We start from the raw sequence: 25,381 nt of genomic DNA, 5'->3' as shown, positions 1-25,381 counted from the left end.
CTTTCTCAGTTTGATGTGTAGGTCATAGATTCTAAATCTTTTTTATTTTCTAATGAGTATTTAGAGGTGTACCTTTTCCTCTTGGTGCAATTGTAGCTCCATCTGACTAATTTTGATATGCTATATTTTCATTGTCATCCTGGTCAGATATTGTCTAAGTTACCTATTATTCTTTCTTTTATTCATGGGTTATTTAAAAGTGAGTTTTAAAATTTCCAGGTATTTGTGAATTTTACCATTTTTTTTGTACTGATTTTGAATTTAAATTTTTATTGCCAGAGAACATACTCAGTATAATAATTTCAACTCTTCTCATTACTGAGACTTATTTTATAGCATAGCTTGTGATATATCATGGTGAAAATTTCATGTGTATTTGAAATGAATGTGTATAATGCTATTGTTAGGATTAGTGTTCTGTAAATGTCAGTTAGGGAAAGTTAGTTGGTAGTCATGTTAGGTCTCTGTATTCTTACTGATTTTCTGTTTACTTCTATCAGTCACTGAGAGAACAGTTTTTTTAAAAATAAATTTTTTATTAGAGAAATTCTAGATTTACAAAAAAAATCATGCAGAAAATAATTACCCTATAACCCCCCTCACACACTCAGTTTTCCCTGTTATTAATACTTTGCATTAGTGTGGTTCCTTTGTTACAATTAATAGAAGAATATTATTTTAAGTATATTATTATTACTATATTAACTATAGTAATATTATATTACTATAATCCCTATTAACTATTATCTATATTATTAACTATAATCCCTATAGTTTACATTAGGGTACTGTACAGTCCTATGTTATTCTTTTTTTAGCTATCATTCTAGTAACATGCGTACAACCTAAAATTTCCCTTTTAACCACAAATATATAATTCAGTGGTATTAGTTAAATTCACAGTGTTTTGCTACCATCACCACCATCCATTACCAAAACATTTCCATCACTCCAAACAGAAACTCTATATTAATTAAGCACTAACTCCCCATTCCCTACCCCTAACCCAGGTCCTGGTAACCTGTCCTCTAATTTCTGACTTTTTAAATTTATTTATTCTAAATATTTCCTATCAATGAGCTCATACAATGTTTGTCCTTTTATGTTTGTTTTATTTCACTCAATATGGTATCTTCGAGGTTCATTCTTTCTGTGTGTGTGTGTGAGAGAGAGAGGCACTATTTGAGGTGCTTTTCTTTTAAATTTTTAAAATTTATTTTTAAAGAAGCTTTAGATTACCTGTTACATAGAAAATACAGGGGATTCCTGTATGTTCCACTCCCTCCCCCTCCCACACTTTCCCACATTAACAACATCTTTCATTAGTGTGGTACATTTGTTACAATTGATGAACACATACTGGAGCATTGTTACTAAGTGTGGATTTAGTTCATATTATAATTTACACTCTGCCCTGCACCATTTTATAGGTTATGACAAAATGTGTAATGGCCTGTATCCATCATTGCAGTGTCATGCAGGACAATTCCAGTGTTGCAAAAATGCCCCCATGTTACACCTATTCTTCCCTTTCCCTCCCCTCAGAACCTCTGGTGGCCACTGCCTATTTATCAATGATAAAAGTTGAGAGAACAGTTATAAAATGTCCAGCTGTAATGTGGATTTGTCTATCTTTTTAGTCAGTTTTTATCTTATGTATTGTATTAGTCAGCCAAAGGGGTGCTGATGCAAAATACCAGAAATTGTTTGGTGTTTATAAAAGGTATTTATTTGGGGTAGGAGCTTACAGATACCAGGCCAGAAAGCATAAGTTAATTCCCTCACCAAAGTCTATTTTCATGTGTTGGAGTAAGATGGCTGCCGACGTCTGTGAGGGTTCAGGCTTCCTGGGTTCCTCCCTTCCAGGGTCTTGCTTCCCTCTGGTTTCAGGGTTCTTTGCGTCCCAGGGCTCCAGCTTCAGCATCAAACTCCAACATCAAAACTCCAACATTAAGAACCCTCAGCTCTGTTATTTGCCATCCCTTGGTGGGTGTGCACTCAGCCCTAATCAAAACTCAATCATGCCCAGGTACAGATCAGATTACAAACATAATCCAATATCTATTTTTGGAATTCATAACCATATAAACTACTACATGTATTTTGAAACTTTATTTAGGATTGTTACATATCCCTGAAGAAAATTGACACATTTCACTGTGAAGTGTTCCTCTTTATCTCTGGTAATACCCCTTGTCCTGAATGTTTACTCTTTCTGATATTAATAAAGCTCTCTTATTATTTGGTTTTCATAGTATATATTTTTTATTCCTTTAGTTTTAATGTATCTGTTTCATTATATTGAAAGTGTATTTGTTTTAGACAGTGTATATTTGAGTCTTTTTTTCATATTTGTTTTTTTAAAAAATGTTTTATTTATTTCTTCCTTCCCATCCCCTCATTCTTTCACTCGCTGTGTCTGTTGTTTTCCTTGTATTTTTAGGAGGCACCAGGAACTGAACCTGGGACCTCTGATGTGAGAGGGAGGTGCCTAGTTGCTTGAGTCACCTCTGTTCCCTGCTTTGTTGTATCTCTAATTATTATTTTCTTCTTGTGTTTTTTGTTGCATTACCTTGTTGTGTCAGCTTGCTGTGCCTGCACATCATGCTAGCTTGCTATCTTCTTTAGGAGGTGCTGGGAACTGAACCATGGACTTCCCCTGTGGTAGGCGGGAGCTTAGTCAGTTGAGCCGCATCCACTTCCCTGTTTTTAATTAGAAGATTTTCTGTACTATCGAATATGGTCATCACTAGCCACATGGCTTTTTAAAGTCAAATTAAAATTCATTAAGATTATTCATTAAAATAATTAAAAATTCATTTCTGCAGTCTCACGAGCCAAATTTCAAGTGCTCAGTAGTGACATATGCCTTGGCTAGTGACTACTGTATTGGACAGTGTAGGTATAGAAAAATTCTACTGGATAGTACTGGCTTAATTATGTTTAATGCAATTACTGGTTTGATTGGGTTTAATTCTACCACCTCCCTACTTATTTTCTATTTTTTCCGTTATCTTTTTCCTTGTTTTTCCTGTCTTTGGTTTTTTAGCATCCCATTTTATCTCCAGTGTAGGCTTATTAGGTTTATCACATTTTAAAAAACAACTGCCTAAGGTTTTTATTTTTTTATTTTTTATTGCTCTCCCCTCCCCCCCCCCAGTTGTCTGCTTTCTGTGTGTTCTTCTGTGTCCTCTTGTATCCTTGTCAGTGGCACTGGGAATCTGTGTTTCCTTTTGTTGCATCATCTTGCTGCATCAGCTCTCCATGTGTGCAGTGCCACACATGGGCAGGCTGTACTTCTTTCGCATGGGGCAGCTCTCCTTACGGGGCGCACTCATGTGTCAGGCTCCCCTATGCAGGGGACACCCCTAATGGCAGGGCACCCCTTGTGCGCATGAGCACTACACATGGGCCAGCATCACCACATGGGTCAGGAGGCCCTGGGTTTGAACCTTGGACCTCCCGTGTGGTAGGCGGATGGGATGCTCTATCCATTGAGCCAAATCCACTTCCCTGCTTAAGGTTTTACGCATCTTTTGACTTATAATGGTTTTCCTTCAAATAATATTATACCATTTCTGTTTATAATAAGAACCTTATAACAGTGTGCTACCCTTTCCCCCTGCCATATTTTGTGCTCTTTTTGTAATACATTTTACTTCTATATATGTAATAAATTCCTCAATGCATTGTTGTTGTTATTTTTAGGTGGTACCAGAGATTGAACCCAGGACCTCACTTGTGGGAAGCAGGCACGTAACCATTGAGCTACATCTGCTCCCCAATGAGAGTTGGTTTTTTTGTTTGTTTGTTTTTAGGAGGTACTGGGGATAGAACCAGGGACCTTGTACATGGGACCAAGTGCTTCAATAGTGCTCAACTAGTCAAGCTACATCTGCTTCCTATATTGTTATTATTTTCACTTTAAGTTTTACTTAAAGAAGTTAGAAATGTGAAGAGAGTCCTTTTTATTTACCCATAGGTCTGCCATTTCATTTTTTTTTTTTAGGAGGTACTGAGAATTGAACATGGCACCTTTTACATGCGAAGCATGCGCTGAATTACTGCTTATTCTGCTATCTCTCTCTCTCTATCTCTCTTTCTCTATCTATCTTTCTATCTATCTGTTTATCTCTATTTATTTTGTGTAGGTCTGGATTTGTCTGGTGTCATTTTTCCTTCTGCCTATCTGTTAAAATTTCTTGTAGTTTAAGTCTCCTAGCACCGAATTCTCTCAGCAATTGTTTGAAAATTTATTTCATCCGCAGTAAACTGTCTCCTTGTGGAAACACTCCTCTTTTTGGAACTAAGACTATGTATCAGCAGAACTTAAGGTTGTAGGGACAGGAAGGGAAAATTTTCCTAGTGGATAAGTAGGGGTAATAGTGAGTAGTGTCACTCCCATTTCTGCCCCTTGACTCCTGGACCTGTGAATTCTGGCAATGGGAGAAACAGCATCATAGAATGGATGCTGATTTAGAGTATACACAGTCTACCTCATCAGGCAAAGAACCATGGCCAGCCGAGGTGCTTGCTGAGAGTAATGGAAACATGGACTGGATAGTGGAAGAAGGTAGTGATAAATAGGAACTATGACCATGTGACCAGTTACAGAAACAAGGACTGTAATGGTCGTGCATATTTCTTCCTTGTTTTATTATGGGTATGTTTGTATATGTATATAACAATAATATTTTTGTTTTCTTCCTGTCTTATCCCCTTATCATATGGCATAAGTTATATTAGTTTCATGTTATAGACATAGTATTTAAGTTATAGGTTGTCATGTTTAAGAGTGAACATTATCCAAGGACTACTACCCTATTCTAGAGGGATTCAGTGCCTTTCTGGGTATATGCAGGACAGTTGAGTATTGTTAGGCAAAAAAAAAAAAAAAATGGTCTTACTATTTTTATTTAGAGATTGGTATGGTTTAAGGCGGTGTGAATGGCTGCCAAGTTGACAAGAAGTAGACTGGGATGATTAGGCACATGTGTCAACTTGGACAGGTAGTGGGCCCAGTTGTTTGGTAGAAACCATGAGGAGGGTGTTGAAGATATTGAGTCCTTATTGACTGCTAAGGTATTAAGCCAGTTACTTTGGGTTACAATGTAGGCAAAAGCAGATGTGATTCCTGACTCATGGAGCTTAACTGGTAAGAGGAGAGTAAGACATTAAAGAAATGGTTACACAAATAAATGTAAAACTAATAAATGTTTCAAAAGAGGGGAAGCAAGTGAAGGGAATGGAAGAGAGAACTGATCAAGTATTTGTAAGAGGAATGCTAGTTGGGGTTGAGAGTGTAGCTCCACTGAAGTGAGATCATGATAATTGCAAATATTCAGGATTGGAGATTGGTTGCAGCTGTGATTGTGAAGTAACTGATGGCTTAGTGAATTTCAAGTGGCTGGTCAACATCTGGTAGGACAGAGAAACTATGGTTTTAGAAGGCCTCTGACAGAAAACTTTTTGTTCTTAATCTTAGCCAGGTGCCACTCCTCCAAAAAAGGTGCTAGTTATTTTAGATCATAAATTCCCTTTTTAGTGGATAGCACCAAAAGTAGGTACTATGTCTCTCAAAATTGCTTTGACGATGATAGACTAGAAATAGTTATAGTAATTGTTTTTCAAAATTGTAACTGTAAATATGAATAACTAGTTTTAAGGTTTCTATAAATTATGTAAGGATCAGAGGTAAATAAACAAATAAAGCAAGTCTTCTCTGCACTGAATCAGCTGAAATGCCAGAACACAAATATCCATGTGTATAATATCTTTTTTTTAAAAAAAAGATTTATTTAACACCTCCCCCCTTCCCCCCTGCCATTGTTTGTGCTTACTGTCTGTTCTTTGTGTCTGTTTGTTTTGTGCTTGTCTTCTTTTTAGGAGGCACCAAAAACTGAACCTGGGATCTCCCATGTGGGAGGGAGGTGCCCAATGGCTGGTGCCACCTCCGCTCTTGCTTGTTGTCTCTCATTGTGTTTCCTCGTTGTGTCTTCTTGTTGAATCATCTTGGCTGTGTCATCTTGTTGCATAAGCTCACCATGCCAGCCTGTTGCATCAGTTCACTGTCATGCTCATCTTCTTTAGGAGGCACTAGGAACCAAACCTGGGACCTCACATGTGGTAGGCACATGCCCAAGTGCTTGAGCCACATCCACTTCCCTATAATACCCTTTAATGGACATATTTGTGTTCTCTAGTGAAATAAATTTTAAGGTAATTTTCAAGAACTTGGTGGAGAGGTGGAATACTGATCTTGTTCAGGAAACCCTGGTTCTAATGTTAGCCCTGCTGTTCTCTCATTCTGCCCTCCCCCTTTGGCTCCACAGTTTCTCAGCTGTTCATTAACAAGTGGTTTGCACTAGGTCATTTCTAGGATCTCTCCAATCTTAAATTCTCCAATTCCAAAGAATAAATTAAAGAGGCAGGCGGATTTGGATTTGTATCCTGATTTTCCCACCTGGATACTATGTAATTTTTGGCGAGTTGTTTAATTTTGGGTACCTTGCCTTATCTGTAAAACAAAAATAATACTTTTTAAATTATTTATTTATCTCTTCCCTCTCCCTCCCCCCCCCATCTGCTCTCTCTGTCCATTCACTGTGTGTTCTTCTGTGTCTGCTTGCATTCTTGTCAGCGGCACCAGGAATCTGTCTCTTTCTGTTGCGTCATCTTGGTGCATCAGTTCTCCGTGTGTGTATCACCATGCCTGGGCAGGCTGTGATTTTTTTTTGTGCCCAGCGGCTCTCCTTACGGGGCACACTACTTATGCATGGGGCTCCCCTACATGGGGGACACCTCTGTGTGGCAAGGCACTCCTTGCACACATCACTGTTATGTGTGGGCCAGCTCACCACATGGGTCAGGAGGCCCTGGGTTTGAACCCTGGACCCTCCATGTGGTAGAAGGATGCTCTATCAGTTGAACCAAATCCACTTCCCAAAAAATAATACTTTATAGGATTGTTTTAAAGAGTGAGTGATAGCATGTGTGGAAATACTTAATATAGCAGTTGACGTAGAAAAATTGATGTATTTCTTGAAAATGAAACTCAAAACCTGGCTTAATGCTGATTGCATAGTGGCTGTTGCCTAAATACTTTTTAGAAATTAATTTAATAATCTGGTATGTAAACACAGTACAGTACCTTCACAGCTTAATTGTCAGCTGAGATCTCTGCATTTTTATTCCAGGAAAATCTCAAAATTTGAAATTTAGGGACAAACAGTATATTCATTTACTTGGGTGTCTTTTCCCCTATTCTGTTTAAGCATAAGATGCAGTACTGCTTGATGTCAGTAGGAACTCTGCTCTGTGTTGAAGTGAGTTCTCTTTATCTGACAGCTTTAATCTTTGCATTCTGCTTTTCCTTGACTTGATTCTAAACTACTAAGAAAAAAAATAATTTGGCAGGCATTTTGTGAGCTTATCCCAAAATTACATGTTCTTTTTAATGTTTAATGTTATTTTTTAAAGGGTAAATACAAGTAAGGATTTTCTCTGGGAAGTTTGATAGCTGAATGTTCTACCATTGAACAGCAGCACTGAATTTTTATATCAAAGTGTGAAAACTTAACTATTTCATTTATATGCTAAATATTCTTAGAGCTCTGAAGATGAGTGGGTTGAGGCTGTTCCATCTCAGACTCCTAGCAAAGAAAAGGCCTGGCAAGAGAAAGACAGTAAGTTGGAAAGAGAAGAAGGCACCCAAGTTAGTCAGGTAAGCCACCTGATTTTAAATAAAAAAGTATGAACCTCTAAATGTAGGTGGATGCTAAAATGAAAGATGACTAAAATACTTTGGGGTAAAAATTATACTTTGAAAACAATGTACATTTGTGAATGATTTGTGGCAGTAATGTTATTTGCTGAGCCTTTCAACGCTTCTCCTGTTGTGAGAAAGTGAGTGCTTGTTTCTCTTCTGGTCCCTTAGAGGATTTCCTACCTCCAGTTGTTGATAGAGAAGTACACTTTCCCTTTTGTACTTTGAAACCTTATACTGTTATTACTGTCTGACCTTTCTATAGAGAGAGTTCAGTCACAGTGTTGTTGTTTTTTTTGCCTCTTTCACGTTATGCTAGAATTTTCTCAGCAATACTTATAGTTGAATAGTTCGTATATCTGGGGTAATAATTTATATGTCCAGGGTAGAAGGTAATTTATCCACTGTTAGTCACAGATGAAGAAAGAAAGGTAAAAAGAACTAGTGTTTTAGTGCCTGTTGTGTGCCAGGCACTGTGCTGGATGGCTTATATATGTGGTGTCATTTATTCCTGACAACAGTCATGACAGGTAGGACTTTTAAAAAGTTAATTGACTTAACTTTTTAGAGCTGTTTCAGTTTTATAGAAAAATTTTAAAAATTTGATTAGAAAGTATAGTGAATTATATTAACGCTGCAAAGTTCTTATTCTTACTATTAAATATTTATTGTTAAATTTTGATAATTTAGATCGAAATGAATTCTTTTTTTAAACAGAGGGATGAGTGGATGACTGTTGATTTTATGTCTGTTAAAACTGTATCGTTATCATCACTCAAAGCTGAAAAAGAATCTCTAAGGAAAATGGAACAAGAGAAAACCCAAGCAGTTGAACAGGTATGATACATGCTTTAACTCTTTTTAACTTTCTAATTTGTCTTTTAATAAGCCGATAAGAACATCCATACAAACCCAGTTTTACTAATAAAATATTTTTTATCTTTCGTATTGTTTAATAAAATCGATAACAATGAAATATGACATAAGTTCTTATTTTAAAAGTTTTTAAAAAGTTTCAAAAGTTTCCTGTAGGAAGTCAGTTAAAAGACATACTGAGATTTATAAGTCTAGAGTATTTATAATTGAGTGAATATTGAGTTTAAGTAAAAATCATTGAGTTAAAAGTAAATCTTCCTAACTTCTATTTCTGTTAACCTGATGAATTAGAGACTCTGAAAAATGCTTTCATTCTGAGGCAATCTAAAAATACTGGGTAATTATAAATAAATATATTTATAAAATTTATATATTTATTTATTTATTTTTTCTTTTTTTAAAGATTTATTTATTTAATTTCCCTCCCTCCCCTGGTTGTCTGTTCTTGGTGTCTATTTGCTGCGTCTTGTTTCTTTGTCCGCTTCTGTTGTCGTCAGCGGCACGGGAAGTGTGGGCGGCGCCATTCCTGGGCAGGCTGCACTTTCTTTCACGCTGGGCGACTTTTCCTCACGGGCGCACTCCTTGCGCGTGGGGCTCCCCCACGCGGGGGACACCCTTGCGTGGCACGGCAGTCCTTGTGCGCATCAGCACTGCGCATGGCCAGCTCCACACGGGTCAAGGAGGCCCGGGGTTTGAACCGCGGACCTCCCATATGGTAGACGGACGCCCTAACCACTGGGCCAAAGGCCGTTTCCAAAATTTATATATTTATTATTAAAGATATAATTATGTAATATAATTACATATATTATTATATATTTATAAAACAATTATTACTGTCACATTGCTGAAAAAAAAAGATAGTGTGTGTGTTTTGTGTGTGGGAATTGAGACCAAAAAATGTAGCAAAGTCTGAGTCCAGAGAATTAAGGAAGTGTTGAAGCTAATGACTTTCCTGGGGTATCACACCTCCTGGTAATCTAGAACTTAAATTTTAATGGATGCTTGGGGATGAGAGATAGTCTAGAATCTACTTGAGATGGGAACATCTGATAGTTGAATATGTATAAGGGATTTATCCTTGGCGATAGGATGAAATTGGAATAAAACCAATCAAAAGGCAAGAAAACTTGTGTCTTGTCAGGTATTTTGTATGGTGAAAGAAGGAAAATCTCCCCAGAGAGTATGTAATCCAAGTTGGCACTGTGGTGGTTAGTAGCTTGGATTTATGTTTATGACTTGAATTTGTGCCACCTGCGAGGTCTGAAAAATCTACAAAATGAGACTTTAAAATATTCTAGTGTCAATCTAGACCTTAATGGTTTTCCAGAAAGAAAATTCTGGGAATATGAAGACACAATCTAAAATCACAAAGTACATGAAAATAGAAGGATAGTCCGTGATTGATAATCTCATAAACAGTAGAATCAGACCCATGACACTTGTATCTATTGGAATATTTAAGAGCTTCATAAAGTAACAGGAGTAATGGAAAATATGACTGAGGAATAAAAGATAATTAAGATGGCAGATTTGAGAAAGAGCCAATCAAAACTTCTAGAAATGGAAAATACAACAATTGAAATGAGAAGCTCATAGATAGATGAAACCACACATTGTATGCAGCTGAAGAAAGAATTAGTGAACAAGAAGATAGTCTTTAAGAATTAACTCCAAATGCATTATAGAGGGATGAATAAATGAAAAATATGAAAATGTGATCACAGGACCCTTATGATTGGGAAATGGATGTCACTCAACCAATTGTGCGCTCGTCTACCATTTAGGAGGTCCAGGGTTCAATGCCCAGGACCTCCTGGTGAAGGCAAGCTGGCCCACGCGGTGAGCTGGCCCATGTGGAGTGCCAGCCCACGTGGGGATACCGCCCCACACAGGAGTGCCGTCCTGCATGGGAATGCCGCTCAGCGTGGAAAAGCCGCCCTGTGCAGGAGTGCTGGCTGACGTGGAGAGCTGGTGCAGCAAGATGATGCAATAAGAGACACAGAAGAAAGAAAGTAAGAAGACGTAGAACAGGGAGTTGAGGTGGCAAAAGAGAGTAATCGCTTCTCTCCCACTCCAGAAGGTCCCAGGATCAGTTCCTGGAGCCACCTAATGAGAATACAAGCAGACACAGAAGAATGCACAGTGATTGGATACAGAGAACAGACAATGGGGGTATAGGGGGTGGGGGGGGAAAATAAATCTTAAAAAAAAAAACCCTTATGGTCAATGCTGTTTCTGTTCTCTACCCCCCTACCTAATTTTAAATCTGAAAATATAAGTGTGGTAAATTGTATTGGTCTATTTTTAAGCAGCTATTCATATGGAACATTGGAGGCCAGGAGCTTTTAGAACATTCTGAGTTCTGTAAAATATCTTTGTCTCTGAGTTAGACCTGAAGGAGTTGGAATTTGTTGTATTACCAGAGGGAAAGGAAAGTATACCTAGCAGTAAGGGGATAAACAGTGGCTAGAGGAGCAAGACGGGAGCTTCCTGAAATGTGGGAGTTGATTTTACCTACTGCTTTTAACATGTGTGCTTCTGAAGTCAGGCTCTGTTCTTTATGGGCGTTGATGGTCTGGTGTACTAGGGTAATCCTGGATTGTGGTTTTTTTGTTCATATTCAGACCTGATTTCCGTATCAAACAATAGAACATAGTAAACTCTTTGTTTTCTTTGATAGATTGAAATGGTGATCCCTTTTCTTAGAAATACTATTATATATTTGCACCTTTACTTTTCCTAAGAAACTGTAAAAATTTTGTCTTGCTTATCTTACCAATTTTCCAGCTTTGAATTTTAGGCTTCCTAATCACTATCATTTATGTATCTTTCATTACAAATTTTATGTAAACTTCTATAAATCAAGTAATTCAGCATTTATGGCTCTTCTGCTCATTTACTTATGTAATTTTTGTCTTTTGCAACTGTATCATTTTTCATCTACTGCTATTTCTGTAATTTGTATGCAAACTACGTGAGTTGTGTATCATTGGACAAGTTACATAATCTGTTTGTACCTCATTTATCTTATCTTTAAACTGGGTTTGAGTTAATATGTGTGCACCTGGAACTAAACTATTTAAGGTTAGTATTGTTATTGTTAGGACCTCATTTTATTCTTGCCTGAGCAGTTATAGTGACCTCTTTCTTTGTTTTTCAGCATCCCACAATTGACAAAATTAATTTATTTAAATTACAGCTTTGATCATAGTAGTATTCTGCTTAGAAGTCTTCAATAGTTCAATGAGGAAGGATGCTTTGCCATTTCTAACACTTCCTTTATGGTGGAGGAAGCTGTACTAGTGATAGTTCATGTAATCTTTTTTTTCTCATTCTGTCACTAAGGATATAAAGTAAATTTGCTGTTGATAAATTTGCAAAGAAGAAACTGGGCATGTTTGGCTTAGCCTAGCCTTCCTTGCTCTGTGGAACAGGCTGCCTACAGAGATCAGAAAGAGAAAGGGGGTAGAGGTAGAGGTTGACCCAGAGCTTTCTACAGCTGAGAAGTCTGCCTCATTGTGGGGGTCACTCAACTGGCTTATTTGACTTTCACTTCAAGCTTCTCTTCCAGTTTTGTCTTCAACAGAAATAAAGGTAGTTTTGTCTTCTATTAATATCTCCTATGCTTTTGTTTTATTTCGTAATGTGTTTAGAACCTGGATTGAAAAGAAGGATATTATATTTCTTGTTCTCCTTTAGAGACCCCCACAGCTTCTGCAAAATAAAGTCCAGACTCATTAGATTGAGGTTTAAGGCAAATTTCCTCCTCTTATGTAATTTGTATTTCAACCAAACTAGTTTAGTCAATTTCCCTCATATTTCTTTATAAATACCTGTCTTTGAATTTTTGTTCATCTGTTTCTTTCTAACTGAATCCCTTCATTTTTTTATTTTTGCATTCTGTGTTTATCCTTCAAGGTTTATTTCCTACATGCTATGAAACTCTTCCTATTTCCCTTGACTAAAACAAATCTCTTCTTCCTTTATGTTTCCTTAGAACTTTCTTTGTTCTTTTATTGTAGTACTTGGAGACTTCTGTAAAGTACTGTGCTTTAATGGTCTTGTCCTGTCTCCTTTATGGTATTATAAACTTTTAAAGAAACTATGTTTTGTTCATATTTGTATCTTCTTTAGATGCTAGTTTAGAACTCTGCACATATAGGTGTTTTGAGTCTTTGTATATTTGAAATTGAAGAAGATTTATTATTTTTCTCTCATTAATTTTATTTGGCCATGCTGCTCTGTAAACCCTTGAATTTAATTTTGAAACTCCTGGTATATATAGCATGCTTTACGTTTATAGCACTTATTTATATTGATATTACTTAATTGTCTTTCCCCCTTTATTAGACTGGAATTCTTTGATGGCAAGGACTATGCCTGTCTTATTCATTTATAGCCTTGATAACTTGAATTGTAATTATCATCTCTTAACTGGATTACTGTCACAATATTTTAACTGGATTCCTACCCTCTAATCTTCCCTTCTACAAGCTTCCTCTACACTGAAACCAGTTTGATCTTTGTGTAATACAAAGCTAATAACTACTTTCATGACTCATTGGCCCTAAGCAATTTAAAATGGCTTACATGGCCTAGATCCTAATGATTCTGAGCCCTAATCTTGAATCCTTACTCACTCATACTTCTAAGTTCTAGCAAGACTGAACTACTTAAAGGTCCCTGAAAATTCTGTGCTTGCTTTTTCTTCTGGGATTTTGTGATCATGCTGTTATTCCTTCTACCCGGAACATCACTATTCTACCCTACAAACAAAAAAACAAAATCTTGATTAATTCCTGCTCATCCTTAAGTCTAAGACTGAACATATTACTTCCTCCAGGAAGTCTCTGATCCTTCACCATGAGAGGGGTTTGAATTCTGTGTGCGGCTTTGGCACTTGTTCTTCCATCTTCAAAGTACTTACCAGTTGCTTGTTTATCATCTGCATCCATCAGTTAGATCATAAGCTAGCCAAGGGCCGAGTCAGATATATTTACTGTTAAATCTCCTGCATCTAGCACAGTTCTGAGACATGATAAACATTCAGTAAAAGCACTGAAGGAATGAAGTTAGGCATTGTGACGGTTTGAAGTTAATTTATGAATCCCTGAAAGAAAACGATTATGTTCTTGAACTAATCCATTCTGTGGGTGTGGCCTGTGTCAGTGAGGTGTGACTCAAATTGGGTTTCCACCCTCTTACTGGAGCTTTATATAGACAGAGACACAGAAAGAGACACACAGGGAAAGAGAGCTTTAATCTTGCCATGTGAGAGAAGACTCGATACTCCCTAGCAGCCAAAGCTTTAGCACAAAGCCCCCAAGAGGCTGGGCCTACGGAGTAGCTCAAGGCTGAAGAGTTTAGCCATGTGCCTCATAACCCATAGCCGAACTTGGAAAGAAAGTGGAGCAGCTGAGACTGATAGAGGAGGCCCAGAAAGAGACAAACCTTATGCCTCGTTGCCCACAGCTGAGCTCTAGGAGGTGGTAGATTTTGGAAGGGAAGGCAGGGACCTCAGCAGAGATCGCCTGTCATCTTGCTTTGCTGTGTGGCAGGAACTCAGGATTACTAGTAGCTGACTTTGGTGAGAAAACATCTCTCATGATGCCTTGGATGTTTCATAGCCTCAAAACTGTAAGCTTTTACCCTAAATAAAATTCCCATTAGAAGAGACAACTTATTTCTGGTATTTTGTATTGGCAGCCCTGTGGCAAACTAAGATAGGCAGTATTTCCTCCAAGTTGTAGAATAGTGTGTCTTTAGAGTGCTTTAAATGATTTTTCCAAGGTCACAGCTGTTAAGTGGGTCTCATATTTTTTATTTATAATTTATTTTTTGTGTTGGGGTTATTTTCAAATTCTGACCTCTGAAAATGTTTTGTTATAGTCAAGACTATTGGAAAGAGAATTGAATCCATACTGGAAGGATGGTGGGACAGGTCTTCCACCAGAAGATTGTAATGTATCATCAGTTACTAAAGGTAGGCCTGTATTTTGATTGTAGGCACAGAGGCATTTCTCAGAACTTTTCATTCCTAAGGGAATGACCTGAGTTTATTGGTAAATTGGTAAGATCTGTTATTAATTCCAACATGCACAGTAATCCAAGTCAGATTATAGGATGTATTAAATCTAACTTTTTCACATATTTAAATTATTCTGCTTGATGCTTTAACTTTGATGAGGACCTGAATTATCTGTGTCTGTATGTTTGCAGAGCAGTGATATGTTTATTGACTATTTGATGTGAACTTTGACTGGCTTTGTTTTGTGAGCATTTATGATTTATTACTAGTTTTAGTTTATATATGACAGCATTAATAAAATATTTGTAAACTTTTGAGGCTGTATTCAAATTATTAGTACTTAATTTTAAAAGATTCTTTTAATTATATATTTGGGAGAAAATTGATTTTGAAACTTTTAAAATATTTTATAATATTAATATTTTCATATTTGAATTTCTGTTTTGGGTGGATTAATACAAAGTATTTTTCTTTGAGAATATAAAATGCACTTGGTTTTTTACATTCTATAGTAAAATGTAAAAAGTATTTTAAATGTGAAATTTCATTAAAATGTATAAATACTAAAGATGTGGTTCCATATCATTGGAAAGTATTCCTTTGTCAACATTATTAAAATCTTATTGACTTGAGGGTAGTGCTTTTATTTTCCAGCAGATGGAGACAAAATATTTGTCACTTAAACATCCTTTATAGTATAATTTTAAAAATACTTAAATGCCAATTAATGGTTGCATCGAAGACTCAGTGAAAATTTTATTTAATTGCCATTTACCTAGGATACAGGTAGTAGTAATATATAGTATCATGTTATCTTTTTAATTTATTTTTCAGTAGGGTATTTTTTCTGCTTTTCCTACATAGCTACTTTTATTTTGACTGTTAGAATTCTTTTGCAATTTAGGTAGAGATGCCTCTAGAGCCACCTTATACATTCCCTTATAATTATTATTTAGCAATTTTACTGAAATAAATAGTAATTATAACTATTGCTTTTCAGCATGGACAGGCATGTTTCTACTGGGTTACATAATGGGAACTGTAGTCTAGTCATCAGACAAGGGTCTCCTTGAAATACAGTTTTTTATTATAGAAACTAAAAAAACAACAAAATTGGGAAGCAGATTTGGCTCAACTGATAGAGCATCTGCCTACCATATAGGAGGTCCAGGGTTCAAACCCAGGGCCTCCGGACCTGTGTGGTGACCTGGTCCACGTGCAGTGTTGATGCGCTTGAGGAGTGCCGTGCCATGCAGGGGTGTCCCCCGTATAGAGGAGCCCCACGTGCAAGGAGTGTGCCCCGCAAGGAGAGCCACCCCGTGTGAAAAAAAAAAGCGCGCAGCCTGCTGAGGAGTGGCACCGCATACACGGAGAGCTGACATAGCAAGATGATGCAACAAAAAGAGACACAGATTCCCAGTGCTGCTGACAAGAGTGCAAGCGGACACAGAAGAACACACAGCGAATGGACGCAGAGAGAAGACAATGCGGGGGGGGGAGGCCGGGAAGGGGAGAGAAATAAATAAAAATAAATCTTTAAAAAAAAAACAACAAAATTAGGAGAGCAGTGAGTTAGCTTAGTAAACCATTACTTTGTAGGGCTGATTTTATGATTCAGGTTTTTACTGCCCACATTGTCAAAAGGACAGTCAATAAATTTATCTATGGGGAAAGTTTAAAATTGACAAGCCAAGTCTTTGAGTATTTTCAGTCACCAGGTTCTTAACTTCACTGAGTGGAGAAGACCTAGAGTTCTACCTCACGTAGGCTCTTTGAGCTGGCTGGAGCAGAGAGCAGGATCGAGACATTGGAGCAAGGTGACCTAGCTGAGGGCTGTTCTCCCTTCCCTTCCTGTAATAGCAAGGCATAGCATAGCATTCCCTTTGTGTAATCCATCGTCATCACTTCCCTTTTTTCTTTTCTTCAAATATGTATTTAGAAGCAGAAAAAGTGACAGAAAGCTCCAGAATGTCAGAGGCCCGTTTTTTAAGTTTCAAAAGTGAACTCTAGGTTTTACTACATATGCAGGTAGTGTTCTGTTTAGATCAGTGCCACCTAGAAGTGTTATAACCTTAGTGTTGATGAGGTGTGTGGAGGTGACCACAAAGTTAAAGATTCAGACTTCGGAGTGAGGCCACTTGAGATTAGAATTTTGACATTTCCACTTACTAGAATATTTGAATGTATCTTTATTTCAGCATAGAGGACTGGAAGCATGCCTTCCTTAAATTTGTGTTTAACAAATTTTTAGTCATTGTAGCTATTAACTAAATATGTTAGATTGAATTTCTTGATAGATGGTTCTACAAATTGGTGATTTTTGTTTGCTTTTTAAATATTAAATTTGGTGATTTCCCTTAAATTAAAAATACTTGATTATTGCCATCTCTAATTGTAGGATTAATAGTATTATTGAAATAGAGAATATCACTGAACATAACATTATATAAATATTTCTAAAATTGTGGATATAGTATGTGACTGAACTGATTTTAAAAAGTTTATACTTGTAAGATTTCCTTGAAAATATCAACATAGAGGAATAAAAGCAGTCTTAAATTTCCTCTGTTTAGTTTTCTCTGAGCTATATAAATATTTTGGTGATTATAGAATGTTTAGGAAATTTTCACTGTCTATCAGCATTTTATCAGTTTCACACATATTTCTTTGGAACGATAACTTAGTTCTATGCCTGGGACATTGACATAGGTATTGATTTTGATGAGTTTACTTATTACTGTGTAGATTGCAGATTTAGGCTAACTTCCTAATGAGTGGTTGTATTATTAATATTGAACTCAGATTATATAAATAAGAAAAAAGAGCAAGAGCAAAATAGGCTTTTGAATGAAAAATGAATCACTGTTAAAAATGTAGCAATTTGATATGGTTATGAATTCTAAAAATAGATATTAGATTATGTTTGTAATCTGGTCTGTAACTGGGTGTGATGAAGTTATGATTAGGGCTTTGATTGGGCCACATCATCAGGGCATTGAGTCCCCATGCACCAAGGGATGGGAACTCACAGATAAAAGGCATGGCAAAGGACAGAGTTGAGGCTTTTTAAAAAAAAAAAAAATTATTTATTTATTTGTTTATCTATCTCCCCTTCCAGGCCCCACCCCCAGCTGTCTGCTTTCTGTGTCCATTCACTGTGTGTTCTTCTGTGTCTGCTTGCATTGTCAGTGGCACCGGGAATCTGTGTCTCTTTGTTGTGTTATCTTGCTGCGTCAGCTCTCAGTGTGTGTCGCGCCATTACTGGGCAGGCTGCACTCTTTTCATGCTGGGCGGCTCTCCTTACAGGGCACACTCCTTGCATTTGGGGCTCCCCTATGCAGGGACACTCATGTGTGGCATGGCACTCCTTGTGCGCATCAGCAATGCGCGTGGGCCAGCTTATCACACGGGTCAGGAGGCCCTGGGTTTGAACCCTGGACCTCCCGTGTGGTAGGCAGATGCTCTATCCTTTGAGCCAAATCTGCTTCCCAACTTGAGGCATTTGATGTTGGAGTTTGATGTTTAAGCTGGAGCCCCAGGAAGTAAGCACACAGAGGAAAGAGGAGCAAGCTCCAGGAAGAGAGGAACCCTGAGCCCAGGAAGAAGCAGCCCTGGGAAGAGAGGAACCCTGAATGCAGAGCGAAGCAAGACCTGGAAGGGAGGAACCCAGGAAGCCTGAACCCTGGCAGATGTCGGCAGCCATCTTGCTCCAACATGGGCAAAAGACTTTGGTGAGGGAAGTAACTTATGCTTTATGGCCTGGTATCTGTAAGCTCCTACCCCAAATAAATACCCTTTATAAAAACCAACCAATTTCTGGTATTATGCATCAGCACCCCTTTGGCTGGCTAATACAAGTAGAGATCTAGGTTTTGAAGTTCATAATATCTTAGACAGTGTTGTATTAGTCAGCCAAAGGGGTGCTAATGCACAATACCAGAAACGTGTTGACCTTTATAAAGGATATTTATTTGGAGTAGAAGCTTATAGTTACCAGGCCATAAAGCATTAAGTTACTTCCCTCACCAAAGTCTGTTGTCATGTGTTGGAGCAAGATGGCTGCTGAAGTCGCAAGGTTTCAGGCTTCCTTTTTCTCCTAAGACTCCATGGTCCCAGCTTCTTCCAGTATCAGCTGGAGGCTGGAATAAGTCTCTTCTCTTTCCCAGGGCTTGTTTCTCTCTGGGCTTGGCTGCTCTACTCCTTCCACAAGGCCAGCTGTAGACTATCAGGCTAATGCCTCATCTCTTTTTGCAGGACCTCTGCTGTGTCTAATGGAGCCTTCTCTCATAGCTTATCCCAGCCTCCAGCTGATACTGGAAGAAGCTGGGACCATGGGACAACATCTAAAGAAGGGCCACATTATTTTAGAATAGATTGCTTGTTGGCGATAAAATTTGAGATTTGAAGAAGAGAATAGAATAATTTGAATAGAATTAATCTGAGATTGCAAAATCTTTTTTGTAAGTAAAATTTTTTTTTTTTTAGGATTTATTTTTCTGACCCTCCCCCCCCCCCCCCCAACCCGTTGTTTTGCGCTCACTGTCTGCTCTCCATGTCCATTCGCTGTGTGCTCTTCTGTGTTGGCTTTTTCTCTCTTTAGGCGACACTGGAAACCAATCTTGGGACCTTCTGGAGTGGGAGAAAAGTGCTCAATCTCTTGTGTCACCTCAGCTCCCTGGTCTGCTGCCTCTCTTATTGTTTCTCCTTTGTGTCTCTTTTTGTTGTGTCATCTTGCTGTGCCAGCTCTCCATGTGGGCCACCACTCCCTGCAGGCCAGCACTCCTGCGTGGGTCAGCTCTCTGCTTGGGCCAGCTTACCTTCACCAGGAGGCCCTGGGAATCAAACCCTGGACCTCCCATATGGTAGACAGGAGCCCAATCACTTGAGGCACATCCACCTCCCAGTAAACTTTTTATAGAAGTATAACATGTATAGAAAAGTGCAAAAATCTTAATTGTACATTCTGATCGTTTTCACAAAGTGAAACTGTGTGTAATTACACAGTTCAAGAAACAGAACAGGGAAGCAGATGTGGTTCAAGTGATAGGGCCTCCATCTACTTTATGAGGACCTATGTTCAATCCTTGGGGCCTCCTGGTGAAAAAGAAGAGAAAAAAGCTTGCCTGCATGGTGAGCCAGTGTCCGCATGGTGAGCTGAGAGCCTGCATGGTGAGCCAAGTGTATACATGGTGAGCCGAGTGCCCACGTGAGTGCCCGTGTGACAAGCCTGTGCAGTTAGCCAAGTGCCTGCACAAGTGAGTCATGCAGCAAGATGATGACGCATCAAAAAGACAAGGGGAGAGTCAAGGTGAAGTGCAGCAGAGACCAGGAACTGTGGTGGCGCAACCTGACAGGGAACCTCTCTCCACATCAGAGTTCCCAGGATCCAATCCTGGTGAATCCTAGAGGAGAAAGAGAAGAGAAGACAAAAGGAGATATAGATACAGAAGATCACACAGTGAATGGACACAGCAAAAACAAGAGGACAGGGGAGGGGGAGGGAAAGAGAAAAAGAAACAGAACATTCTCAGCATCCAGAAGCCCCCTTTGTGGTCCCTTTTAGTCACTGCTGTCTCCCCATAAGGATGGTTTCTAGCACCAAATATCATTTTTGCCTTGAATCATATGGTATGTTTTCTTTTGTTTCCGAATTCTTTTGCTCATCTTTTTTTTCTTTTTTTTTTTAAAGATTTATTTATTTATTTAATTTCCCCCTTCCCCTGGTTGTCTGTTCTTGGTGTCTATTTGCTGCGTCTTGTTTCTTTGTCCGCTTCTGTTGTCGTCAGCGGCGGGAAGTGTGGACGGCGCCATTCCTGGGCAGGCTGCTCCTTCTTTTCACGCTGGGCGGCTTTTCCTCATGGGCGCACTCCTTGCACGTGGGGCTCCCCCACGCGGGGGACACCCCTGCGTGGCACGGCACTCCTTGCGCACATCAGCACTGCGCATGGCCAGCTCCACACGGGTCAAGGAGGCCCGGGGTTTGAACCACGGACCTCCCATATGGTAGATGGACGCCCTAACCACTGGGCCAAAGTCCGTTTCCCTGCTCATCTTTTGAGATTCATCCTTATTGTCGTATATATATTTCATCATTCTCGTTGTTGCATAATAATCTATTTTAGGAATATGTCACAATCTTTATATCCATTCTACTAATGATGGACATTTGGGTAGTTTCCAGACTGAGATTATTGCAGATTGTTCTGCTATGAACATTGTTCTACTTGCCTTTTGGAGGTATCCGTGTACATTTCTGTTGGCTATAACTGGGGAGATTTTAAAGCAGTCCTATTTTGGGCAAAGGAAGTTGAAAACAAAGTTCTGATTTAAGTAATTGATTAGATTTCCTCTTTACACATCAAAAGGGAGATGTTTATAAAGGGAAACGTAAGCCTTATTAAGTTTGTTGCAATTATAGGCATTCATAACTGAAGTAGGATAATTTGTTTTATAATACATTTCAGCTTTAGCTTCTGTTAAGTTATTTGTTCTTTGTCCTTATTTATTAATATTTCTTGGAGTGCCCTATCCTCCTCTTTTATTAGATTTTAGAAACCCAGCTCATTTTTTTGATTTGTGAAGTTTTCCCAGTCCCCGCAGTTGAAAATAACCCTTTACTTTTTTAGTTTTCTATAACCCTTTGTATCTTTTTATAATATTTATCTCGTATTATTTTTATGTTTATTCTTTTAAGCTCATTCTCTTACATTGCAATTTTCTTGAGGATAGTTTTATCTTTTCCTTCCCTATAGTGACAAAACTCTGTACCTTTTATGTATAGGCACTCAAATATATGTTAATTTGGATTTTGAATGTCTTGTGATTTTTATATACTCAAGGAAAATATTTAATATTCTGATTTAGAAGTAATTGTAAAAGCAATAAATACTAATTTTGTGATAACCATTGCAAAGTATAACTGGTATTTATATTGGAATTTAGTTTCAGTAGTAGAAGATGGTGGATTAAGCTGGCTAAGGAAGTCATATCAAAGAATGAAGGAACAAGCTGAGAAACAAAATAGAAATTTTGAGGACATTGTAGCTGAAAGATACGGGGTGAGTCTCTCCTTTAAGGAGATTTGTATTATTTTTAGAGGTATATGAAAACTTAAGTGTCTTTACCTTTGTGTCTGTGCCATGAAACACTTGAATTAGATTGAAATTCACTTTCAAACCTATATACTACAGAATTTTCTGCTTTTTATTATTATGTAAACTTTATGTAGCTTGTTTTTTTTTGACATAATGTACACTTAAGTATATAAAACTTAAATGAGTGTGTTTAAAATATAACATCATTTTTTTTATTGTGAGAAGATTTAAATAATATAGGAAAGCCTTTATAATACATTTCTATAAATAACCACTGTTGAAATTTTGGTGTATTCCACAGTTTTTTTCCTATGACTGCACATGTATCTATATACTCTTAAAACAATGGAACCATGCTGTACATGCCATCTTAGAACCAGCTTCCCTATTCACCATGTGTGGTATATTTTTCTTTTTCTGTATGTAGTGGTGTCTTTTTTCCCCTTATTTCCTGTTTGCTCAGATTTAGAAGTAGTAAGATTTTAAAAATATAGGGAAGTCATACACACACACACACAAAAGAAAAGGAAAAAATTCATCTTTAGTCCTAAGAGAATCTCTGTTAACATCTTTGTACATATTCTTCGCAATGTTTTACTATTTATAATGTACATTTGAAATATCTAGTTTTATAAATGTAGGCTCATAGAATATATCCTGCTTCTTTTACTTATTAAGATAGGTATAGTGTGATATCAGTAAACATATATATATACACACATTTTAATCATTTAATATTTTCTTATATATTGTTTGTACCATTATTTATTTACTTAATATTTATGTGTTTTTTCAACCTTTGTTAAATAGCAGTGTACAGAACATTTTTGTCCAGTGCATTTTGCATAGTTTTCTGGTTATTTTCTAGATATGAATTACTAAAAATGAAATTACAGGCTTATAGGATATAGACATTTAAAGTGAAATATATATTGCCGTATTTCTCTAAGAAATGACTGACCAAATGAAGCTCTTATTAAAATGTGTTTTTCATTGCGTGATTTTCAACAGTAAGATTATCATTACTTATTGTCTGTGCTATTGTGATTGACAAAAAAAATTTTTTTTTTGCTTTTATTTTTATATATTTGATTACCGGTGAGTTGGAATTTTAAAAATGTTTTTACAACTATTTGTATTTTTTAGTGATTTGACTCCTCATTATTTTTATATTTTTATATGGTATAAGTAGGGAGCTAACTTTCCTCAAATGTTTAGATAGTTTATAATATATTGAATATAGTATTCTAACTAATTTGAAGTGATACATTTATTACATATTAAATTCCATTATATATGTGGGTATGTTTCTGTACACTCCAATCTATTCCATTGGTTTTTCTGCCTCTTTCTGGACTTGCATCATATTGTTGTAATTATAGTTTCAGTAGCTTATGCAGATGGAAAATAACTAGTGAATACTTAATAATGTTAGATCATTCTTTTATTCTTTGAATGATTTTTCTTTGCTTATGGCATCTGTTTTAATATACTACTGAATTAAATTTGTTCATATTTTGAATTCGTATATTTATAAGGGAGATTGGTTATTGGAGATTTTATGTTATTTGTAAAGTTTTGGTAATAAGGGCTATGCTAAATTTATTATTTGAATTGTAAAGTTTGATATATAATTTCTTAATTTCTTAAAAATAGAATGTAAAAACACTGACTTTGTGGTCATGTAGTCCTGGATTTCATTATCAGCTTTATATCATCTGGTGTGTTACTGGAGCTTGAAATTTTTTTTTTTAATAAACTTTAATTTTTTATTTATTGAAGTATGTCACTCATATATAAACATACATAAACAATGAATGTGTAGTAATAGTTGCAAACTTATAAAACAAACATACATAACATCATACGGGGCTCTCATAACTCACCCTACCACAAATACCTTGTATTGTTCTGAAACATTTTTAACCAATGATTAAAGAGCATCTTCAAAATATTACTAGTAACCAAAGTATCTTACAATTGGTGTGTTTTCCCCCACCTCAGCCTAGTATTATAACTGCTGCTACTACTACTACGTCATTTATACATGGACATACATAAACAATAAGTGTATAGTAAAAGTTGTGAGCTTACGAAGCAAACTTGCCTAACATCCTATACGGGTTCCATACATCAACCCACCACCAACACCTTGCATTGTTGTGAGACATTTGTTACAAATTATGAAAAAATATTGTCAAAATCTTACTACAAACTATAGTCCTTATCTTACATTTTGTGTATTTTCCCCCAAACCACCCTATTATTATTTTTGAACTATATTTTTATGACAGAAGTTGTAAACTTACAAAACAATCACGCACATGTGCAGAATTCCCGTACAACACCCCTTCATGAACACACCACATTGTGGTAGAACATTTGTTACACATTATGAGATAATATCATCAGTCTATTACCAGGTCCAAGTGTACATTTGGCACCCTTTTTTATACTCCCCCCTTACCAATATAGTACATCTTTGGCATGGATGCATGAATATTACATGTAATGTTAACCACAGTCCATAGGTTACTCCAGTTGTATTTTTCCCTGCTTCTCCACATTCACACCACCCTGCAATAGTGATGTACACCTGCTGAAGGTCACAAAGGACACTCTTGCATCTGTAACATCAACAACAATTCTCATCCACCTCTGGGTTTACTGTGTTAGTCAATCTTTAGGTTATTCCTTAGCTTTCTTTCGATTGGCTTACATCCATAGACTACCCTTTTCAGCCACATTCCCTTTTATAAATCAGCTGTTATTCACTATAATGTGTTATAATCAACTCTATATCTTTCCACACTTTTACAGTAAAGTTAATTAAAACTTCTACATACTTTAAATGTCAGTAGTCCATCTCAGTCCTCCTCTTATCTCCTTTAAGAATCCACTATCTGCCACCAGATCTTGAAGATATTTTCCTACATTTTCTTCCAGAAGCTTTATGATTCTTGCTTTTATATTTAGGTGTTTGATCCATTTTAGTTTAATTTTTGTATAAGGTGTAAGGTAGGGGTCCTTTTACCTTCTTTTGGCTATGGACATCCAGTGCTGTCAGTACCATTTGTTGAGTGGACCTTTCTGCCCAAGTGGGTGGGTTTGACAGACTTGTCAAAAATCACTTGACCATAGATGTGAGGGTCTGTTTCTGAACCATGAGTTTGGTTTCATTGGTGTATTTGTCTGTCTTTATGTCAGTACCTTGCTGTTTTTACCACCGTAGGTAGGTAATATGATTTAAAGTCCAGAAATGAGAGTCTTCCAACTTTGCTTTTCCTTTTTAAGATGTTTTTGACTATTCAGGACCCCTTCCCCTTCTAAATAAATTTGATAATCTTGTTCTCCATTTAATTTTAAAATACTAATAGTTTTTTTTTTTTTTAAATCAGGATTGCATTGAATCTGTATATCAATTTGAGTAGCATTGACATCTTAATGGTATTTGGTTTTCTAATCCATAAGCATGGAATGTTCTTCTAATTATTTAGGTCTTTTTAAATTTCTTTTAGCAATGAGTTGTAGTTTTCTGAATATAAGTACTTTACATAGTTGGTTAAGTTTATTAAAAAATACCTGGCTTTTATCTATCGTATTTTATTTTCACAA

At 36.9% G+C, this 25,381-nt stretch overlaps 1 protein-coding gene across 2 annotated transcripts in view; it reads left to right on the top strand.

Moving 5' to 3' along the window:
* Positions 1-25,381, top strand: part of CWF19L2 (CWF19 like cell cycle control factor 2) — a 138,716-nt gene that overhangs the window by 23,960 nt on the left and 89,375 nt on the right. For both annotated transcript variants that reach the window (XM_058289437.2, XM_058289438.2), the window contains exons 4-7: positions 7,610-7,723; positions 8,483-8,602; positions 14,534-14,627; positions 21,615-21,730. In XM_058289437.2, the coding sequence (XP_058145420.1) occupies positions 7,610-7,723; positions 8,483-8,602; positions 14,534-14,627; positions 21,615-21,730 (444 nt within the window). The remainder of the gene's footprint in view (positions 1-7,609; positions 7,724-8,482; positions 8,603-14,533; positions 14,628-21,614; positions 21,731-25,381) is intronic.

This window comes from Dasypus novemcinctus, chromosome 27 (assembly GCF_030445035.2).
Source record: "Dasypus novemcinctus isolate mDasNov1 chromosome 27, mDasNov1.1.hap2, whole genome shotgun sequence".
In the NCBI taxonomy this organism is placed as follows: Eukaryota; Metazoa; Chordata; class Mammalia; order Cingulata; family Dasypodidae; genus Dasypus; species Dasypus novemcinctus.
This window is presented reverse-complemented; position numbering and strand designations above follow the sequence as displayed.